The 20,969-nt window shown below is 41.4% G+C and overlaps 1 protein-coding gene and 1 long non-coding RNA gene across 3 annotated transcripts; one reads left to right on the forward strand and one right to left on the reverse strand.

Annotated features, from left to right (window-relative positions):
- The first annotated feature begins 6,554 nt into the window (after positions 1–6,554).
- Positions 6,555–20,965, forward strand: SLC16A14 (solute carrier family 16 member 14). Of its 2 annotated transcripts, none has more exons than XM_053986717.1 (6): positions 6,555–6,878; positions 11,020–11,250; positions 11,504–11,802; positions 12,591–12,734; positions 16,325–17,317; positions 18,861–20,965. In XM_053986717.1, exons 3-6 carry the CDS (start codon positions 11,541–11,543, stop codon positions 19,007–19,009), a joined length of 1,548 nt encoding a protein of 515 aa, XP_053842692.1. In that variant the 5' UTR covers positions 6,555–6,878; positions 11,020–11,250; positions 11,504–11,540; the 3' UTR covers positions 19,010–20,965. The 2 variants fall into 2 exon arrangements, with proteins under 2 accessions (XP_053842692.1, XP_053842693.1); XM_053986718.1 differs by having other exon boundaries at positions 11,024–11,250.
- LOC128812367 (uncharacterized) lies at positions 10,131–15,259 on the reverse strand. The gene is made up of 3 exons (XR_008438694.1): positions 14,898–15,259; positions 13,409–13,559; positions 10,131–10,212 (listed from the first exon to the last, which is right to left on the reverse strand). It is a non-coding gene; the product is annotated as an uncharacterized LOC128812367 (long non-coding RNA).
- Positions 20,966–20,969: the final 4 nt, after the last annotated feature.

Below are 20,969 nucleotides of genomic sequence, written 5' to 3' on the forward strand. Positions count from 1 at the left end.
ATAAATATTTCTTTATATACTGTGACATGGACAAACTAAGCACAAGGCAACAACTGTTCGGTTTGTGCTTATATAGATTTCAAAGGAAGCCCTCTGTTCATGGTTCAAAAGCATCAAAAACATAACAAGGAAGCACAAACCAGGCCTTAATACAATGTTTTGAATTTAATTCTGAAGTTTATAAAATGCTCACAAATAAAAAATCCCATTAAATATATTTCTATTCTGCAGTCCTGTATATATTTATTTCAGTTTTCTAAGGAACTGGAGGCAGTTTAATAATACATTCCTTTTCTCTATCTCTGTTTAGGGAAAAACTGTAGTTATTGACAGTATGAGCGCTATGGAGAGATTGAAAAAAACCCAGTGAAACAAGCAAATGATACTGGAACACTTACTGAGAAGGAAGGAATGGCTCTATCTTAGACATATAATGGCAGCTTGTGTACAAACAGTTCTGGCTGAGCTGTCACAGAGATCTCTGTTGCAGGATCTCTGGGGCTTTTTGGCCTAATGGAGATCAGTCACACTCCAGCTCTCCAAAACAGCATGTGCAGCTGTGGAGAGCACGACAGCAGCAGAACACTGAGCACACCCTGGCAGCTTCACACAATGTGAAAATCCTTGGTTCAGGTACTGCTGCAGATGACCTTATGAGATATGAGCCACTAATAGCACACTGCAATTTAGTTGTGAGCTGAGGAAGTCACCTGCTGTAACTTGGCTGAAACATTTACAGCTCTCAGTTCAGTGCAGGACAGTGTATGTGTCTCTTTCTGCTCATACTCTTTCAGTGTATGTTTCCCTGCTCTGTTCTCATGAATTGTAACACCATTGCTGTTCTGCTGTTTAAAAAATACCTTTTCTGAAAATACGTTGCTTTGGGATTTTACCCAAATCAAGTTATTAAAATGTTGTGTTAGGATTTCATAAAAGTTTTGATATTTCACAAACTGTTTATAAAGAATGTAATACTATGGCAGTGGTGCTACAGCAAATAAAAATGGAAACAGAAAGGAAAATCACACAGTTGAAATTAATCTCAGAAAAACTCAATGTTTACAAAAACAAATGCTGCTTTGTATTATGTTTTTAAAATGTTTAAGAGATAGGAAGATTATTTTGACCAAAATGTCTGTCAAGATAAGCATGAAGAAAACTACAGAACAAAGTTAGGTATATATTCTAAACTTTGTGCGTAATCTGCAGCAAACCCAAATTTATTGGTTTGCACTAGACACATGTACTTAATACCCATTGCAGTAAAACATTTCAAGAGCAAAAATTTAGAAAGCTACTGCACACAGATTAATACTGTGATTTGAGTGCCATAAAATCAGACATAGCCTTGGTACCACTGAAATAAATCATTGAATTTATATTAACTAGTTCAGTGCTAATTTGACCTTACAGGAATTTGCAGTTAATTTGGTATATTTGCAACAGGTGCAACCCACAAGCAAGTCATGCACTGCATGCTCTGAGATCTCTTACATGCCCAAGTCTGACCCAGAGGAAGTGACTGCAGTGCCAGTGTGAGTCATGTTGGAGGCCCCAAGTTCTCTGTCCTCACGCGGTACTTCAGATGTTCAGCCAGCTGCAACCACACCCTTAAGCTCACACGTTTTAAACCAGACAAGCGAGATATCACCATGTGCAAAAACATGTTACTGTTACAATTGCACCTAGGACTCATAGGATTTTTCCTGATAAAATAGTTTATCTTCCTTCTCAATATACAACTTTGATTGCTAACGTAGAAAGCTGAAGTTAAATAATACCACATAAAGGGACTGTTTTATCACCTCTTTTGTTTTGTGAGCAAGTGTCATTCCTCCTGTGCTGTGACTTTCTGAATTAGGGAAATAACTATAATGAGTTGCAGAACACACATTGTCCTGTGGACATCTTTTTCTATAACATGGAAATGTAGGTTTGCTGTTGCTGCTGCCACTGAAGAACTTAAAAGTGTGTGGGTGGCAGCAGTTCAGTTCAGAAGCAGCAGCCACCATACATACTCCTACCCATACAATGTACCCTGCCAGCTCTTTAGAGGTCTTCTGCAACTCACTATCCTGTTCCTGCTCACTTTCTCCTTTCATTCTTGCTGCGCTTCTTGTGGCAGGATGAACCTCTCATGTGAGGCAATACTCAATTTTGCTGGGAGAACCTCTAATGTGAATCTTGAGAAGTCACTGATAAAATAGCCTCTCCACTCTGAGGCAGGACTGTTAACCACTGCAGCATCCCCAGCTGCTGAGAAACATTCTTTGGTTGTTTTAATACAGTCCAGGAAACTTTCACATTTCTCACCGCATACACAGAGTGTTTTTTACACAATTTAATTGAAAGAGGGTAGCCTTAGATTAAATGGTGTAAAGAAATTCTTCCCTGAGGGTGGTGAGGCACTGACAGAGGTTGCCAGATAGGCTGTGGCTGCATCATCACTGGAAGTGCTCATAACCAGGCTGGATGGGGCTTTGAGCAACTCGGTCTAGTGGATGGTGTTCCTAACCACAGGAGGGGGTTTGAAACTACATGATCCCTAAGGTCCCTTGCAACACAAACCATTCTATGATTCTGCACTGTCCTCCTAAAGGATCTAAGGAAGTTGAACAGCACCTTCTGTATCTGTAGTTGCTGTAATTCATCAGCTCTTGGAGAGAGAAGAGAGAAAAGACAAGTAGTTATCCTCCAAAAGGCGATCTCCATGCCAGCAATGATAAAAATGTTGCTTTTTCCTCTACTTTTGAATTCCATTCCCATGGCCTATCCTCAGTATTGGGTGAACTTGAAGATAGCAAATTAGTTCATTCTTTCCCATTTGAGTAAGACTCTGCAGCTATCATGGGAGTAGGCAGGGGAATTGCTGAAGATGTTCATACTTGCTCAGAGTATTGTTTGATAATGTTATTTTGTGGTTGAATCCACCAAAGATACTAAGGATTCCCTGCAGACAGGCAGTGGGAAAAGAAGAAAATATGCATTATTTCTGTTTGGGAGTCTGAAGTTACCAAAATAGAGGGCAAAAGCTTTTAGGGTGTTGTAAGATAGCTGTACTACTGTGCAGTCTCTATGCCAAATGATAATATTAAGTTTCTTTCCTTTTTGCTGTTTTACCCAGAACCAATGTAACATGCCCTTACAAATATACAGAATTCTTCAGTCACCCAAAGAGGCTCATGGAAGAAAGAGGAGGCAAAAATCTATAAATACCATAAATTATCTTTCTTTTAACAGTAACCTGTGTAATGAAGAATTGGCCAGGTCATTTGGTGATACTTTGTACTGGTTAAAAGTTCAGTGGTTCAACAAAACTGGGAGAAGGATTTTTTTTCTGTTCTGTATCTTGGTGCTGCAGCAACCAAACTCCTATTTCAAACCTTTCCTTCCTCATCAGTCACTACAGCACTATGACTTCATGGGAAGCAGGGTGGCAGCTTAATGAGAGCTTTAGGGAGGAGTGATCAGTACTACAGCAATAGTAGAGGAAAAGTGCTGGGAAGATAAATAGCACTTTATATCTTTATCAGTGCACATTGCCAGAGGGCTGAATGGTCTGTGAGATCTACAGCACAGCTACCCTTTTGAGCAACGGGGATTAAGCAAGTGGTTGAAGATGAAGAGTATGGTCTGAATGAATGAACTGCGAGATGGGTTAAAACTGTACGGAATCCTGGGCTTGAAGAATAGGAATCAATGGGATGTTTAGCTGGTGACCAGTACAAGCAGAACACTCAGGGGTCGATACTGGTGCCAGAATTGTTCATTACATTGATTTTAGCTTGAATAATTATTTAGAATGCACCTGTAGCAGATTTTCAGATAATACTAACTTAGAAGGGGTGATTTCCAAATCAAACAGTGGAGATCCAGTTGAGAGGCCTTTGGGAAACTTAAAAATGGAGGCAAGAGAAACCTTACAAAGTGTAACGAGGAGTGCAAAGGGAACACATGCGGTCAAATAGTGCCAGGCACCAGTGCAAGCTGCCAGAGCAGCAGCTGAAGAACATGTGGGGTCACAGTGGACACTAAGCTGAACATGAGCCAACAGGGTGTTTTTGTTGTGAATAAAGTGAACCACTGTCTGAGCTACATTAGGAAGGGAGCACAGACAGCAGATGAATGGAGATTATTATCCCTCCTTATTTAGTGATAGTGAGTCCACACCTGGGATAATGTGTCCAGTTTGGGGTTCCCCAGTTCAAGAAGGATGTAAAGAAACAGGAGAGGGACATGCAGAGGGCTGATGAGATGGTAAATGGCCTACAGCATACAACTTGTGAAGAGATTTAGAATAAATTTGGCTTGGTTTGCCTGGCAGAGAGGAAAATAAAGGGATATCTGACAACAACCTGAAACTACTCAAAGGGGAGTGGCAAAGATTATTGAGCTGGACTCTTCTCAGTAGTAGCAAATGGCAAAACCAGAAGGAAAAGTCACAAGCTGAGTCCTTGGAGTTGTGACAGGATGCATGTGATTGTGCATGGCTGGTGCTACACAGGAACATACTGCCCAGAAAGGCTGGCCAGTCTCTATCCTTGAAGGCTTTCAAGGGCAGCTTAAGCAAAAGCAAGGCCATGACTCACCTGCAATACCACAGGTCACAGTCCTACTTCAAGTGGAAGGCTGGACAGGGTGGATCCCAGAGATTCCTTCCAACCACCACTTCTAGGACTATGCTGCCCAGTGACCCCCAGACAGTAAAGGAAATTGAGTTATCAGTTCTTCCTATTTCTTCCTTCCTCCCTCTCTCCCTCCATTCCTCTTTCCCTCTAAGTTATATTATGACATCTATTTACCTTTATGTTTAAGGGACTAGTAAAACATCCTTCCTTTTCAGTTGGGGTTACTCTGCTTGCCATCCAAGCATTTTACACAGTTAAGATTTCTAAGGCACCAGAGTCTGTCACACTTTGTTTACCTCTTATTTTACTGGATCAGGCACCTTATTTTTCTTAGCTGAAAACAGCAGACTTTTTCTGATACCATAGGATTGTCCTCTCCATTCTTACAAAACTGACTTTTTTCCTTACTGAACATCTACTCTTGCTGTTAGACCTGCACAGTTTAGTAGTTACAATTCACATACTTATCTTCCCAAGGGACAACATAAATCCAAAACAATAGCCCAGAACCACTGTGGTATATGAACCAAAACTGCTGAAGCAGTATGACACTGCTGCTGAGTGAATTCCCTATCAGATCAAATCTCTGTTGGCACAAGGATTTAGGCACATAGGTGGCACTCAGGTACTGGAGGCGCTGGGTCAAATCTGTTTCTGTGGCAGACTTAATAAAGGAAGTTAGCATGTTAGATAATTCATAAATCCAAGAGTATGTGTCTCAAACTTGAGTAATAACACTAGTTGATAAGCAGCAAATTTCAAGTGCCAAGCCTCTAGCATTAAGCCTTTTAAAGAACTAGACTCCAGTCAAAAAGCTAATACCGAGTTATAAATTAAATTCTGGGATACACTGTTGTAAAAGATGAAATCATCAGGGAACATGTGTACTGTAGAATGACACATGTGCAATGCACTATCACAGTCTTTAAAAATGGAAATAAAGTTTTGTTTATGAACAAGACATAAATAAACCTAATCACAAGTCTCTGACACTAATCTAGTTATTTATTCTGCAAAGGATTTCTTTTTGAAAACTACAATGCAAAGTAGTGTATGTTTTATGTAAAGATTGAAGCCCTAGCAATAGTTCATAGTCTGCCACACACTTGAACTCAACCCAGATAGAAGTGTTTCATATTCCATATAATTGATAAATTAGATCCATAATGGATCAGCACATTTTTAATGGAAAAAAACAGATCAGACTTGCATTTATGGAGGAAAGAGTCAAGCAAAAATGCAGAAAAAATATTTTAAAAGCCTCAAGTGAATATTTTTAACCCTCTTCTGACTATTTTTCTCTAACAGATTCTGTGCCATGTTTTGCACGTAGGCAATATGTGTAACACAAAACACTCCTGTTGGCCTTTCCTCATTTTGTCTTCTCTCAAGATATTTCTTATGTCTTCTTGAACAGCCTTCATTTCTACTACTCAGCGCACTGCTAAGACATCAAGAATCTCTGAGAATGAAAGCTATGTGTGGTGGCCTATAGTCACCTTAGCCTGGGTATATTCACTGCAAATAGAGCAACAAATTGCAGAATGTAAACCTCATTAGTCAGGTTACTTAGAAAGATCCAACTGAGGAGCAGATACTGGTCTGAAAAAGTAATGTATTTTTGCAGCTCTTCTCCCAAGAGTGGAATATTTTTGAAACTTATTTATAGTGCAAATAAGGTACCATATAGTGAAACTTCCCAAGCTGCATTGCCAGGGTGGTTTGGATACATAAATTCAACCAGCCACCCTGAAATAAACACATTCAACGGCCGTTAAAATCTCGATACTGGCTGATTTTTTTGGATCATATCCTCCAGCTCTCTGGGATGTAAATTTCCGGCCATAACCTGTACAGCAATAAACTTCGTTCAGCCACAAGAGTGTGCATGTGAGAGGATTGCATATCTGCTCCGCCAAACCAGAATTAGCCGGTATCGCAGGAATGAAAGAGCGTGGAGATTTGAAATTGCAGAGAATGGAGACAAGGCGGTGCAGAGGACGAGCTGCCTGGGGAGCAGGAGGCCCCAGACCGGTGCCACACTCTTATGGAAAATAAGCCCCAGGGTGGTGAGCAGGGGCGAGGCTGAGCCGGCGCGGGCGCTGAGCGGAGCCGAGCGCAGGTGGACACCGGAGCCCGCAGCAGTCCCCGGGGTCCCGGGGCGCGGAGTAGCGCTGCGGGTTGGGCTGACAGCGGGACTCGGTGCTCGGGACTCGCTCAGGGACGGCGGCGTTGGCGGAGCTCGACGCGGTGAGTACCTCGGGAGGAGCCGGGAGCCACCGCACGGCAGCGGTACCGGAGCGGGAGAGGAACGCGGAGCGGCCACGCCGCCTGCGGCAGAGGCGCGCTGGGCTGGGCTGGGCTGGGCTGTGCGGGACTGGGCTGTGCGGGGCTGTGCTGTCCCAGGCTGTCCTGGCGCGGGGCTCCCGGGGCCGGGGGCGGCGGCCCCTCGGAGGTGCGGCGGACCAGGAGCGCGGCTGCCGCAGCGGGGTAACTCGCGGTCATCCTTTGTGCTCGGCGGGCGGGCGGGCGGTGCCGCGGCCGCGCCGCCTCCAGAACGCCGCCCCCGCCGCCCGGCCCCGCCGCAGCCCCCGGGCCGAGCCCGCGCCCCCGCCCCGGCCCCGGGCTGCGCGACCGCCGCTGCTAAGCTGTCCCTGTGACAGCCCCGCGGCCCGGGCGGTGGCGGCCGTCCCCGCCCTAGCTGTGCTTCGCATAGGTGAACCGAACTGGAGTGCTGGGAACGTGTCGCGTGCGAAGCTCCCAAAGCTGTTCTCTTGGGAGAAAAAAGTACATCCCCTGCCTTCGGGCTGCTCCCGAAACAGGCTGTAAGCCTGTACAAAATAGAGGTGCACGCCTGATGCAAGCTGCCCACGCCCTTGGGACCAAGGGGAGAAAACTGTCCACTATGTAAGCCAATTCTGCTGTGCCCGGGGACGGGGCACCACGCGTGGGTCACACCGGGGCACAGCAGCACCGAGGGGTCTCCGGGGAGGCCGCCTGAACAGGGCTTGGGAAACATCCCTCAGGGAGGGGCAGCAGGGCAGCACCCCCGGTCTGGAAACGGAACTGCCGCCGACTTTATGCGAACTTGTGACCCTGGCAATTAGTTTGGCCTTTTAAGCATTTAATTTCCCTGATTTTATGTTCCTTTCTGGGCATGCATTTTTATGCACTGGGGCTCTGACTGGCAGAGGTGGCCGGTGTCCCTGTGAAGTTGCTGACAGCTGAAGTGCTCGACATGTTAGCAAGGTGAAGTCAGACTGGTGAAACATATGGCAACCAAAATAAACCATGTTTTTAGCAATGTTTCCTCTGTATGTCTTCAGCAACCAAATAATTACATGTGGCAATTTACTGGGAATATTACAAAGTAAACCTCATTACTACTTATAATGCACTTATGAGTTATCCACTGGAAGTTTCTTTAAAGTACAATTTTATTCTATAATTTTTAACACTGAGGCAGCCAAATGCTGGAGGTAGCTGACCAAATATATGTAAATTATTCAGCATCTGGACTTTTTATAGCAAGAGCAGATGTTTTTCAGTGATCTAGTTGAACTACAAGCTAGAGAGCCATAGCTCCACTGATGGTACATGGAACTTGGGTGTTTTGCTGCTAACTTTGGTCTTATTACAACACCTGCATTTGTCCCTAAAATAGCTCATGAGTCAGGTTTTCAAAAAAGCTCAGCATCTTTGCAGGCACTAATGCTTGGGCCATTTTTCTAAGAGCTCTGCATACTTTGTGTGCATATAGTCTAAAAAGCTTTTCTGGGGAAAAAAAAATCATCTCATTCTTTTACAGGTGACCAAATAAGAATCCAGATTCCCCTGCCTTTAAATGAAATTCTTCTTGAGCATCTGTATTCCAAAACTGTTACTCTGAGTGGGTCTTCCCTGTCTTGCTTGTTGGGGAAACTGGCTGGCTTCTTCAGCTGTTGTCATTTTCACTACAGTTTCTCTAGGATTTCACAATTGCAAAGAGTTTGTTTGGCTCCTCTGCCTTTCATGAGCCTGTTCTTGGCAGTGCTGTGTGGGAAGAAGGTTGAAGGCAGGTATGTGCCTTTCTCCTGGGTGCAACAGGCCATGGGATGATCAGACTGTCCTGGGGTGGGGGGGGATCCAGGCATCCAATCCTTGCTTTATCCAGAGACTGAGAGTTTGTGCAGTTATTGGAGATGACCTCCTCTGCTTTTGAGTGTATTTATTCTGAACTTGTCACCGTAGTGAAAAGTTAATAGCACAAAAATAATAATAAGCAAGAATTCAGTTCAAATGGAAAATATATGCATTCTCTGAAGATTTGTGGGGGTTGATACAAGCATGACATTAACTTGCATCTACTCAATCTAAGCCAGTTCTGTCAGCAAGACTGCAAAGAGGAGTGTCATAATTTTGCAGCTCAATATCAATTATTTTTCTTCAAATAATTTAATATATGTAAAAGATGTGCCTATTTCCTGTCCAAAGAAGAAATTTTTTGTATCCGGTATCAGGATTCAGGTGTGCACAAAACCAGTCAAAAGTATAAGAGAGAAAGGTGAGGCTTTACATTTAATCTTGACTCTGAATCTTCAGTTACATAATTTTGTATTCCATTATCTGAGATGCACTGTAATATCTCTCATACATTTTCATTAATCTTATGCAGAGCATGTGCAACAGCTTGTGATTTTTCTTCATTCTGCCTCTTCTCATTATTTTCCATTAACATGATTATTCACTGTGGTTATCACCTTTTTGCACCTAGTCTCTCTCTGCCTTGTGAGTGGGCTGAATCCTCTGTAAGTAGTCCTGTAACCTACAGCAACAGAGGATCTGGCTCCAAGGATATTATTAGGAAAGGTTTGAGATGTCATATTTAAGATCTATCTTTGCAGAGGAAGGGTGAGGTATAATTATGACTAAGGCTGTCCTCTTTAATTTAATTAATAATATAATTTAGTAATTGTGACCAGGCTGTCCTTTTATGGTCAGAAAAACCAGTCTGTACCACTGCATGGCTCTGACTTGTTCCCCTGCTGCTCGTCCTTCCTCAAACACCCTGCAGGACCTCTAGAAGCACCTCTAAGCACTATCCCCATTCTCTGTTTCCCAGTTTGGAAAGGAACAGCCTGGAAGGCATTTCAGTATCTATTTCCACTGGCAACTCATCAATTGATCCCAGATTATCTGTCTATGCAGCAAGTGTTAAATGTGCACAGTTCTTGTTCTTCCTCACTGTGTCACCCATACCTCCCATGGCCAAGTTAGGGCTAATGACAACTTAGTCACTGTAGAACATCCATCTGTGAAAATCTTGCTACCAGGAGCGCAACATATTTTAGCTGCAGCTCACTTATGAGGCAGATCAGTGTGCTCTCAGAAGAACCTACACACTCAAGCTGCCCTTAGTTACACATAGTTACCTGCACTGCCAGGAAGGGTCAGGTGGCACTTGAGCAGAAAGGGAACTTAGGCGGCAGCCAGGTTGGAGGGGCTGCACGTATCAACAGGTGTTCACTGGTGTCTGGGGCTGGCCAGCTCTGACTGCAGCTATGGATTACAGTGGAATGCCCCAGGGCCTTCTCTGTGTGTTTATCTAGCAATAAGAAAAAGAAAAGTAGAACAGTTTGGAAAGGTAGTAACTTGAGAAGCAAAATGTACTCACGTATTTAAAGACAAATTTTGAGTTGGTACAGAATCTGGGTTTGTCTGTTCATTGCCTGTTTGCAGCAGTGAGGAGCCAGCCCAGAGGCACACATTCTGAGAGCTTACAGGAGATATAAGGAGCTTTTAGAAACAATTTTTGATAACTTCTTTCCCTTTGCACTGTCGTGAAGCCAATGTTTCTTTTTATTTCTCTGGAGAAGAAAAGAAGACAAAAAATTACCATCTCTGGTAATTCATGTCATTGCATTTCTAGTCTCCATGGAAACCTATGTGGTGCTCCACAGTTGGGTAAGATTTGAATCTGTTGCAGCAGAAATCAGATGGAGGGAAGACTGGATTATGCACCTTGACTGTTAATCAATTAAAAGTGGTTTTGAAATTATTTTCACCTTGTGTTGCAATCTTCACTTAGAGTAACAATAGAATAAATCAAAGTAATCAAATTAATTTAGTGTGACCTGATCCTATGTGCATGTAACTGTCACTCACTTTGATTCTGATAGGCATTGACATTAATTTGGAAGAATTCTTTATTTTTAGTAGGATTATAAGGATTAATACTATGGAAACTGAACACATAATAACAAACTGTTGTCATGTTGACTCTATTAAAAAGCTTTCCAGAGAAGCTGTAACAATTGCCTCGTTATGATTTATGTAAGCAAAACATTTTGAAAATTAAGAATCTGAATTCCTTATCTTTTGCTGTCTTCATTCTTGTTCTTCCACTGCTAAGGAAGAAATACATCCCCAAACTGGTTTCCTCTGAAAAGATGTGGTAACTTCATCTACCCGCTGCTTCAGGACTTCACTTCTTTACTCCAAGCTTTATGAGCTTGAACACAAAGGCACATCATCTTACTGGGACAGCAGAAGGTGACACAGAGAAGTAATATACAGAGAGGGACCAATCTTTTTTGTGACCACAGTCAACCCATGAAGAGTGAGGGCTCTCAGCCACCTAAAAGTAAGTAAAATATATAATAATGGAAATAATGCAGCCTACCGTCAGCCTGTAAATACTCCTGCATAGACAGCCATGGTAACAAGTTACACAAAGAAATAAATTAATTGGACAATTTTCTAAGCATTTTACATTTGAACAATGAAGTCACAGTATTCACACAACTGCACTAACTACGGTGGTGAAATATGATAGTGATTTATGGCATTCACCATCACCAAACCACAAAATCTGATTATTTTGTATGTATTTTTAGGTGTTTACTGCATTTGCTTCAGAATACTGTGGAGAAAATGTATGCTAGTCGAGAGGATATTGGATATGATTTTGGAGATGACTCAAAAGTTGGAAATAAGCCAATTAAGCCTAATCCAAACATCGATGGAGGATGGGCTTGGATGATCGTACTTTCCTCTTTCCTTGTGCACATTCTCATAATGGGTTCCCAAATGGCCCTTGGAATACTCAACATGGAATGGCTTGAAGAGTTTAATCAAAGTCGTGGCTTAACAGCATGGGTTAGCTCCCTCAGCATGGGAATCACGCTTATTGTAGGTATGTGCCAGCATCACATATTTTAAAACTATATATATTCTTGCCATTCATCCATGAAGTATTTTCTTATGGTTGTCCCAAGCTGACCTTTTAAAGTCACCAGGACAAATTTTACAATGTAGATGGAGAAAGGAATAACAGGGAAGACAGCCCAGAAGACTGCATGAGAAGGAAAGGAAGCCTGTGACTTCGAGGTCTGACTAGAATTAAGGAAACATGATCTGTGAAACTTGGAGTCCTCCCCGTGCTCTGTCTGTGAGGAGAAAATGTTGAATTCACACAGTTTCAGTTTATATTTCAGTTTGGCAGCTGAATGAAAATGTATTTTTTTATTTGTAGTTGGATCAACATAAAATAGTATCTGGAGGAAATGTTTGTGTATATATGTACAGACATATGACTCCCTAAATGAAGACTGAAAAAGTTATGTTTATATCTGCCTAAATTATTCTACTGCAAACAAGATAAAATGCTTGACTTCTGGTTACTTCTGAAAAAGTCTTGCACTCAGCATCAACATTGGGAACAAGTGTTTCAGCTTATTTCTCTCTTTAAACTGTCCCTTCTTCATGGGGCAGCTTTGATTGTAGGTCTTGCAGGTATTTGCTAAGTATTTAATCAGTTGGTTGTATTTATCTTTCCATGATTTTAAGAAGTAATATTAAAAATAAACTGAATTGCAATGTTTTAACATTTTATTTAAATCATTAAGAAACTTAAGGTGAAAAATTATTAGAGCATAAAGAATTAAATAAATAGTTTATAATTTCTTTCATGTTTTTTAACAGGTCCTTTTATTGGTTTATTCATCAGCATGTGTGGGTGCCGCACGACAGCCATAATTGGAGGGATACTGAATGCCCTGGGTTGGATACTGAGTGCCTATGCCTCAAATGTGCACTACCTCTTCCTCACCTTTGGAGTGACAGCTGGTGAGAGCTGCACTAATGTTTGAAGGTTCTTTCAATTATTTTTGATTCCTTTGAAGCTTATTTGAGTGAGTAAATAGGGAAGGTAGACTGTAAAGTTATTCCAGCTTGCTTTCACACTTTTTACAGCCTGTTACCTTTTTAGGAATCTTATTTACACAGTGGATTGGGCCCAGTGACTTCTGTTGTTGTTTAAATTTGCCATGTACTTCTATCAGTTTCACCCAAATTAATACATTAGAGAACATTTTTGATTAGGGGAGTTACTGTAACTCAAATTCTGACAAGTAAAACTTAAAAGATGAATTTCATATCTAGCTAACTCCTCTCCATGTCACAGGAAAGAATAACAAATGTTTTCTCCAGAAGTTGCTCCACATTAATGAAATACTGGATTATGATAATTCAGCACTGTTTCAAGACCCATTTTAAAGAGTGAAGTGTGTTACAGCTAGTAGTAGGCAGCTAAGCTGTACACAGCTGCTCGCTCACTCTCCCACAGTGGGATGGGGAGAGAATCAGAAAGGTAAAAATAAGATAAAGAGAGTTGGGTAGATAAAGGAAAAGCTGAATGCACAAGCAAAACAAAGATAAGGAATTAATTCACTACTTCCCATGGGCAGGCAGGCATTCTGCTGTTTCCAGTAAAGCAGGGCTTGGTCATGTGTAACTATTACCTGGAAAGACACTGCCACAGCTCCAAGCATCCTTCCTTCCTCCTCCCTTCCTCCAGTTTTATGGCAGAGTACAACATCTCGTGGTATGGGATATCCCTTCAGTCAGCTGGGGTCCTCTGTCCCACTGCATCCCCTTCCAGCTTCTGGTGCTCTGCCATTCACAGTGGGTGAGAAAGAGAAAAGGCCTTGATGCTGTGTAAGCACTGTCCAACAACAGCTAAACCATGCCTGTGTTAGCAGCAGGGATTGGGTCAAAAGTCCAAAACACAGCACCAGATGAAGCTGCTAGGAAGCAAATTAACTCTATCCCAGCCTCACTTAGGATAATGCATGGGGCTGTATTTCATATGCAGTTTCTAATAATGGTTATTCATATGGTATCAACAACCACTTAGAGCAACTAATATCACTATTATTTTTAAAATCAAAATGACTGAAGTAATGTTTTGTCATTTTAATGAAATTATATATCTAGAAAACTTTTTGACACGTGCAACAGCCCAATCAAAATACAAAAAGATGTGAGCTTAGGCATCTTCCTTCAAAACCAACAGATCCTTAGTGCCTAGCTCAGTTTCTAGCAATGTTTCTTGTGAAGAAGTTCAGTTACATTAAGTAAGTTGTGCAGAGGAACCCAGTATTAAGTACTTAAAGCATTACTCCATTTTGTTTGCTGCTCATTTCTGAAACTGTTAATAGATATGAAACAAAAAGGTGAAAGTTATCCATGTAAGAAATGCAAAATTTGGGCTTTAATTACTATCTGAGCAACACTGAACAGTTCAAGGGGCTTTGAAATGTTACTCACCTCACAGATAACAGTTATGTTTGCAAATGAAGCACTGTCTATGTTACATTTGCCAGAGAGCAACATTATGGAAAAAAGGGACTGTTTGCAATAGTAGTAGTAGTTTCAGTACTCTGCATTCTCTTAAACTGTCCTTTCATAGAATTTCATAGAAATCTACAGAATTTCTATACATAAACTTTTATCTAGCTTTTTGGATGGAGAGATACTGAGCTTAGCAAAGATCACTCTGATGACGCTTTATACCACCATACCATAGATTTCAGAAATGTTGTAAATTCCTGCAGAAAGAACAATGATCACAGAGAGGATCTTGCCTTTTTCAGAATTTCTGTTTTCATAAATATTGAATATAATCAGGCAGGCAGGAATCTACACAGTTCTCCTTCAGCCCCTGCTGCTTTTCAGAAAGAACACACACAAAACAACAAATGATGGAGTTTAAATAGAGAATTAAAAAAGGGGTGAAAACCATATTTTTGGGGAAAAAAAAATCAGAGACAAACTTTTATGTGAGATGGAGAAGTGAGATGTTGCAGGAGTAATTCTGTCCAGAAAAACAGTGTAGAGGTACCTGAGAGGTTCCTTCCAGCTCCATGAGACCTCTGCTCACTGTCCCCTGCCTCACGATCTCCTCACTGACCCTCAGTCCTGCCCGCTCATTCCCATCCCCTCGCTCACCATCCCCTGAGTCCCGGCCCACCCAGGGAAGTCTCTGTGTTCTCATGGCTGCTCCTGGAAAGCTGCTTTTCCCTTGTGGTGGCCACCTCTTGCTGGCCACCTCTGGGCCTCCACGCTGTGCCTGTGGGCCTGCTCGTGGCTGCTGCCTTCAGTTCATCTCTCCGATCCCAACCTCATCTCTCCCTCCGCAGCCACCCTCAGCACGTTCCCGAGGGCCGCTCCCCTCAGGGCTCCCCTCGGCAGCACCTGGGGCTGCTTCCTCACGGCAGCCGGCAGCAGCCCCAGGAGCAGGGGCTCTCCTGGGGGGCAGAGAGGCCTCCCCGAGTCTGTGCTTGGGTGTGGAGAGGGACACTGGTGCAAAATAAAAGCCCAAAAGTAAGAGCCCATTTGTGTATTTGCCTAGGAAAGAAAGAAATACTTCTAACAAGCAAAATGAGTCAGCTCTGGCCAGGGTCACTGCTGTGATGTTGAAGGGCTTTTCTCACGCTTTTCTGGAATCATGGCTTTCTCTGGCCTAGATGCAGCTGGGTCATGCTGTAGCTGCATGCAGCTATGTTAGCACCTATTTAGGAAAACTTCTATGTCACAAAACACTTCTGAATTACAATCACACTGAGTTGGGAAGCATTTCCTGCATACACCTGTTCCAATCCAAATCCCTATATGAAGAATTTGCTGTGAGAAAAAATGGTGAACTGTTACCTCTAATGATGTGTTTGCACAACTCATTGCTTTCTGCTTGAAGTATATGCCATGAATACCCAGCCTGGTTTTTAACTACAGGCGAGGGGTTTTCAGTAGAATTAGAGATCTGCCTGGTAAGACTGAGCAGCTACTGTGTGGCCCTCCCCGGACTGCCCAAAGAGAGCCAACCTGGAAGCCACCTGAGGTCCCACCAGTGCACTAACCCCACGTGCTGCCTCCTCAAATACACGTCATGGTCACTGTGGCTCCACCAGTTACTGAACAAGGACAGGGACTCAGTGTGAATCTTCATTGTTGTGGAAGTTAGGTGAAAGCAACAAGATGTGCTCACTAAGCAGTTCTGGTCACTGATACCATCAGATGTGGGTATTATAATTGCAGATATTTCAAAATAGGCTGTGTCTATGTTTGTCCCCATAGTAACTGTCACTGATTGGTTGTGGGACATTTGTAACTTTCCAGTGTTGTCATGCTGACCTGAGATAAAGGTTTTATATTCGGTGTGTTTAGTTTTTTCAGCAATAAATATCAGTATTGCTGGAATGAGTATTGCAGATTTTGGAAAACACTACAAGACAGAAATGAAAGCTAACATCAGAATTGAGTATTTATTATTGGTTTTACTACTATGCTTACACGAAAGTTAGGAATAAAACTGCTTTTTTTCACTGCTTTTTACATTGTTGGCAACAAGTTCAGATTTATTTAATTTTTTTTTATAGGCATTGGAAGTGGCATGGTTTATTTGCCTGCAGTGGTCATGGTAGGGCAGTATTTTCAGAACAGAAGAGCACTTGCACAAGGGCTCAGTACCACGGGGACGGGGTTTGGAGCTTTCCTAATGACTGCCTTACTGAAGTACCTCTGCACTGAATTTGGGTGGAGGAATGCCATGTTCATCCAGGGGGCCATCTCCTTGAACCTTTGTGTCTGCGGGGCACTTATGAGACCACTCTCTCCCAAAGACCTCCGTGAAAAATATGTGGTGAGAAATGATAGTGAAGAAAATCGGGCAAAAGCTCTGTCCCACTCCACAGAGACTATAAAATCTAATGGAGTCCTTGGTGAAGAGCCAGAGAAAAAAGAAGAGGCAGCAAATGAAGAAGTGCTTGGCAGTGTGCAGCACATAGAAATTGGAGGTAAATCTGGAAGTGGAAGGAGCATGTCTGGACTGCGCCTCTTTAAGACAGTGAGCCAGCTGACAGTTACAGTCAGGAAGGGCTTTGCACTCTGGTACTCCAGCTACTTTGGAGCTGCATCACTGTTTACCAATAGAGTATTCGTGGCCTTTATCATTTGGGCTTTGTTTGCCTATAGCAGCTTTGTCATTCCCTTTATTCACCTTCCAGAAATAGTCAAGCAGTACAACTTATCTAGGCAGGACAATGTATTTCCTTTGACATCCATTATAGCCATTGTTCATATTTTTGGTAAAGTGATCCTTGGAATCATCTCTGATCTCCCGTGTATCAGCACATGGAATGTCTTCCTCATGGCTAATTTTACCCTGGTCACCTGCATTCTTACTTTGCCACTAATGCAGACATACATTGGCCTGGCTGTGGTTTGTGCTCTAATAGGATTTTCTAGTGGCTATTTTTCTCTAATGCCCGTTGTGACTGAAGATTTAGTTGGAACTAAACACCTTGCAAATGCCTATGGCATCATCATTTGTGCCAATGGAATATCTGCTTTGTTTGGACCACCCTTTGCAGGTAAAAAGTTCAAATTGCTAACCAACTGATATTTGTGTAATGACTGTGTGACTCTCTATATTATTAAACTTTCTTATGCTATGAGCATGTGTAGTTAACAAAATCACAGCTGCTCCAGAATGGACATAACATCGAGCTTTACAGTGTACAGATTTACAGGTCACATCTGCTGGGTTCCAGCTCACTTCCCTCACATTGCAAATTACAGTTCTTGGACATAACCCCAAATCTATTACAACCTATCCTTACAATTGTATGTTTCCTTAAAATAGTTATCATGCACTTTTTTTTTTTTTTAATGAGAAAGGTATAACCTATTTTTTTATGTTTTGTATACTATATGCACTATACATCCTCATTCCTTTACCCGCATGAAGAAATGGTAATTAGTTCTCAGGGTAGGCAGCTGTTTGTACCACAGCATTACCCCAAGGACTGTGCTGTGTGTTTGGGTGTCCCCACTCCAAACTGCCAACTGATGTGTTCATTTAACTAACTTTGCTTTGCCTTCCTTCAGCCAGAAGCACCCACTTTGGGGACTACAGTGCTCATAACCTCTACTGCCATCCCCAGCAGAAGGGAGAAGTGTATGTCTGTTATCCTTAGAGTTACTTTGGTTTAAACAGACATGCATTATAAATATCCTCATAGAAAGAGGTGGGGGAGTACAGAAGAGATACAGGTACTGATTGTCAGTACTATATCAGACTCCAGCTCTCTTTTACAGAGGTGCTGCTGAGAAGAAAGCTGTGAGAAATCTTGGGAGTCATGGCCTTAGTCAGCCAGGGGCAGCTCCATGCTAAAGGGAAGCCAGCAGCAGCACGAGCAGCCCAGGAAAGCAAGAGCCCCTTCTCTCCCCACCACTGGGTGAGCAACATGAGTGAGAAGAAAGCTCACTCAGTGCCCCTTGAAAGCAGCAGTGTTTTACTCTGCCACGTTTCCTCAGCACCTCCCAGTCTGTGCTAAACCTGTCTCTGTATTTGGTCTTCGGTTAGGAAGCAAATTGGATGCAAGTAGCTGATGTAAAGAGAGCTTCTGATCTTGTGGGTACATCCCAATGCAGCCAGCATGGAGTGAGGGAGTTTTGTTCATTTGGGTTCTCAAACCTTCCTGAAGTAATGAATAAGTAACTTTAATGAAGAAGTAACTTTAATATGCTTTTGCAAAGGAATTGAGGCTGGAATGAGAGTCATTGCAGTATTGAGATTGTATCTCTTGAACAGTCTTCTATTGGTATGTGAGGCTTGGAGACAGCTATGGGGAATGTGTTTGCTTGCACAAGGCACAGCATTTGTAATACCCAGTACTGGGCATTTTCCAGAGGCAGTGATAGGGAGGAGGAACTAATTGGTTTGGGATTTAAGGTGTTGATTTTAAAATCAAACTGTGATATCTTGTTTGAAAAAATACTGTTTTTCCACAAAGCATCTGTGGATTTGACAGAAATGTCGTGAAAGAAATGTGAAGTATTTTTTGTATTTTCTCAGGAAACATACTTTTTTGGCAAACTTTGTAACAAACATATTCTGTCCTTATTTTCCAGGTTGGATCTATGACATCACACGAAAATACGATTTTTCTTTTTACATAGCTGGATTGCTATACATGGTGGGAATAATTTTTTTACTTATACAACCTTGTATTCAAAAGAAACAGTCAAGAGAAAAATCTACAGAAGAAGCACAAGTATAGAACAGATTCCAGAAGTTTTTTACAGAACTTTTTTGTTTTTGTGTTTCTCTTGTGTGACGGTATGAAAATGTTTTTCTTATAGAACCAACCACATTTAGCTGCACTTAAGTGAAAAGCAAATGTGCTCCATAAGGCTTATAAATTATTGGAAATGTGCTTTTAAAATTAGTTAAGATATTTTACTTTAGAACTACCAAATACAGTGATTAAAAGCACATTGCTAGTATTTCAATATTAGAACAATGCTAAGAACACTTACCTTTTCTTCTCTTTTAATATTTCATCATTAACCATTGGTGAAAATCCACTGACTGCAGTGCAGTTACTCTGATTTACACTAGTCCTATGGGAGAATTTGGTCAAGACATGAATGATTTATAAAAGTCCTTTTTACTATGTATTCAATCTGATAAAAGATTAGTTACTGGGTATTAGAAAATGATTGTATTTTTTGCCTGGCTAGTCAAGTACTGTTGAGATGCTACTATAATAATTCCATTAATTCAGCACACTAAAATTACTATTTCTGTGATGCAAATCTGAAGAAAAGTTCTCATATATTTCTGAAATTATTCACTTGGAGTCAATAGGTCCCTCCCAACCCAGTATGTTCTGTGATTCTACTTCAATGATTTTTATTTTTTTAAAGTATCAACCGCATCTAAAGTAGCCATCTTCAATACAGAGGCTGCATTTGAAATGCTGTGACGCTTAATGCACCTGAAGTAAAAAACCCATAAATGCAGAAACAGGAAACATATGGAAAATATCATTGTGACTGTAAAATGTTTCCAGAAACAGTCTGAGTTCTTTTGCCCCTTTACCTAATTAGAGTTATTGTCGAATTGAATAATTGCCACTGCCTCTTTCCATGGGAATGAACTCTACTACAGCACACTAAATTTTGTTATAATTTAATTTAATTGTTCACAAACTCTGTTACATATGAACAGTCGTGTTGCTGCTTGTAATGTACACCATGAACTGACTAAGATTCATCATGTTTGAGAAATGTATTCGCTAGAAAATTAGATACTGCAGAGCATGGAATAGCTAAAGAGCATTTAAAATATTCAAATAAATTTTCTTAACATTAAGGGTCTGGTAACCAGTGCAGAAGGTGATGTATTGTGGTTGAGGGCATATTTTTTTCAGCTTTGAGAGGTGAGTCTGATGTTAATTTTCCTGTCAAATAAGAACCACTATAAGTTTTCATCCTCTTAGCTTTATGACAGTTCTTTGCATGACAAATCAGGTTCTTAGTTTACTATTTCTACGTGCTGCTGGAATTCCTTAAAAAGCAATTGAAACTATTCAATTATATTGAAGAATTATTAGGAAACAGTTCAGTATGCAACAATATCAATATCCTTATCTTCTTTATAGCTGCAAGGTTGGGTAACAAAAAGTTCTGAATGTGTATTGTTCTATATTGCAATTCACCAACTTCTTAGTGTTGCACTTCTACAACTGTTGGCAGGAACATACTTTAAAGTATTCCTTAAAGATCACTTAAATGAGCCAAGTTAAAAAAAATATAACCTTAAGAAACCCTTTAAGATTTACATCAGTGCAATCATATGGGGTAGTTATGTATGGCCTTTAAAATTCACATAAGACAACTGAGGTGGCACTGAACTGCGACACACGGCGTGAACACACAGTCAGTAACTTCCTAAAATCAGCTTTTGTTATTGGAGCAAATGTGCACGTAAATGTTCAGATCAGTTCTTTGTTACAGGTTAAATGTCTTCTTGGTGGGAATGCTGCTGATGGCTCATTTGAACTGAGCTATCTTTTATTGGTGAAATATATATTGTAGTGATGATTTCCTTCATTTGCCTTTTTTTTTTTGAATGATATGTATCCTTCATACATAGATCTTCACTTTGTCTTTTGTCAAAAGCAATGTTATTTGCATATTACAGTAATAAAAAATTCGTTGTTCACTTGTGATATC

Source organism: Vidua macroura, chromosome 10, assembly GCF_024509145.1.
Source record: "Vidua macroura isolate BioBank_ID:100142 chromosome 10, ASM2450914v1, whole genome shotgun sequence".
Lineage (NCBI taxonomy): Eukaryota > Metazoa > Chordata > Aves > Passeriformes > Viduidae > Vidua > Vidua macroura.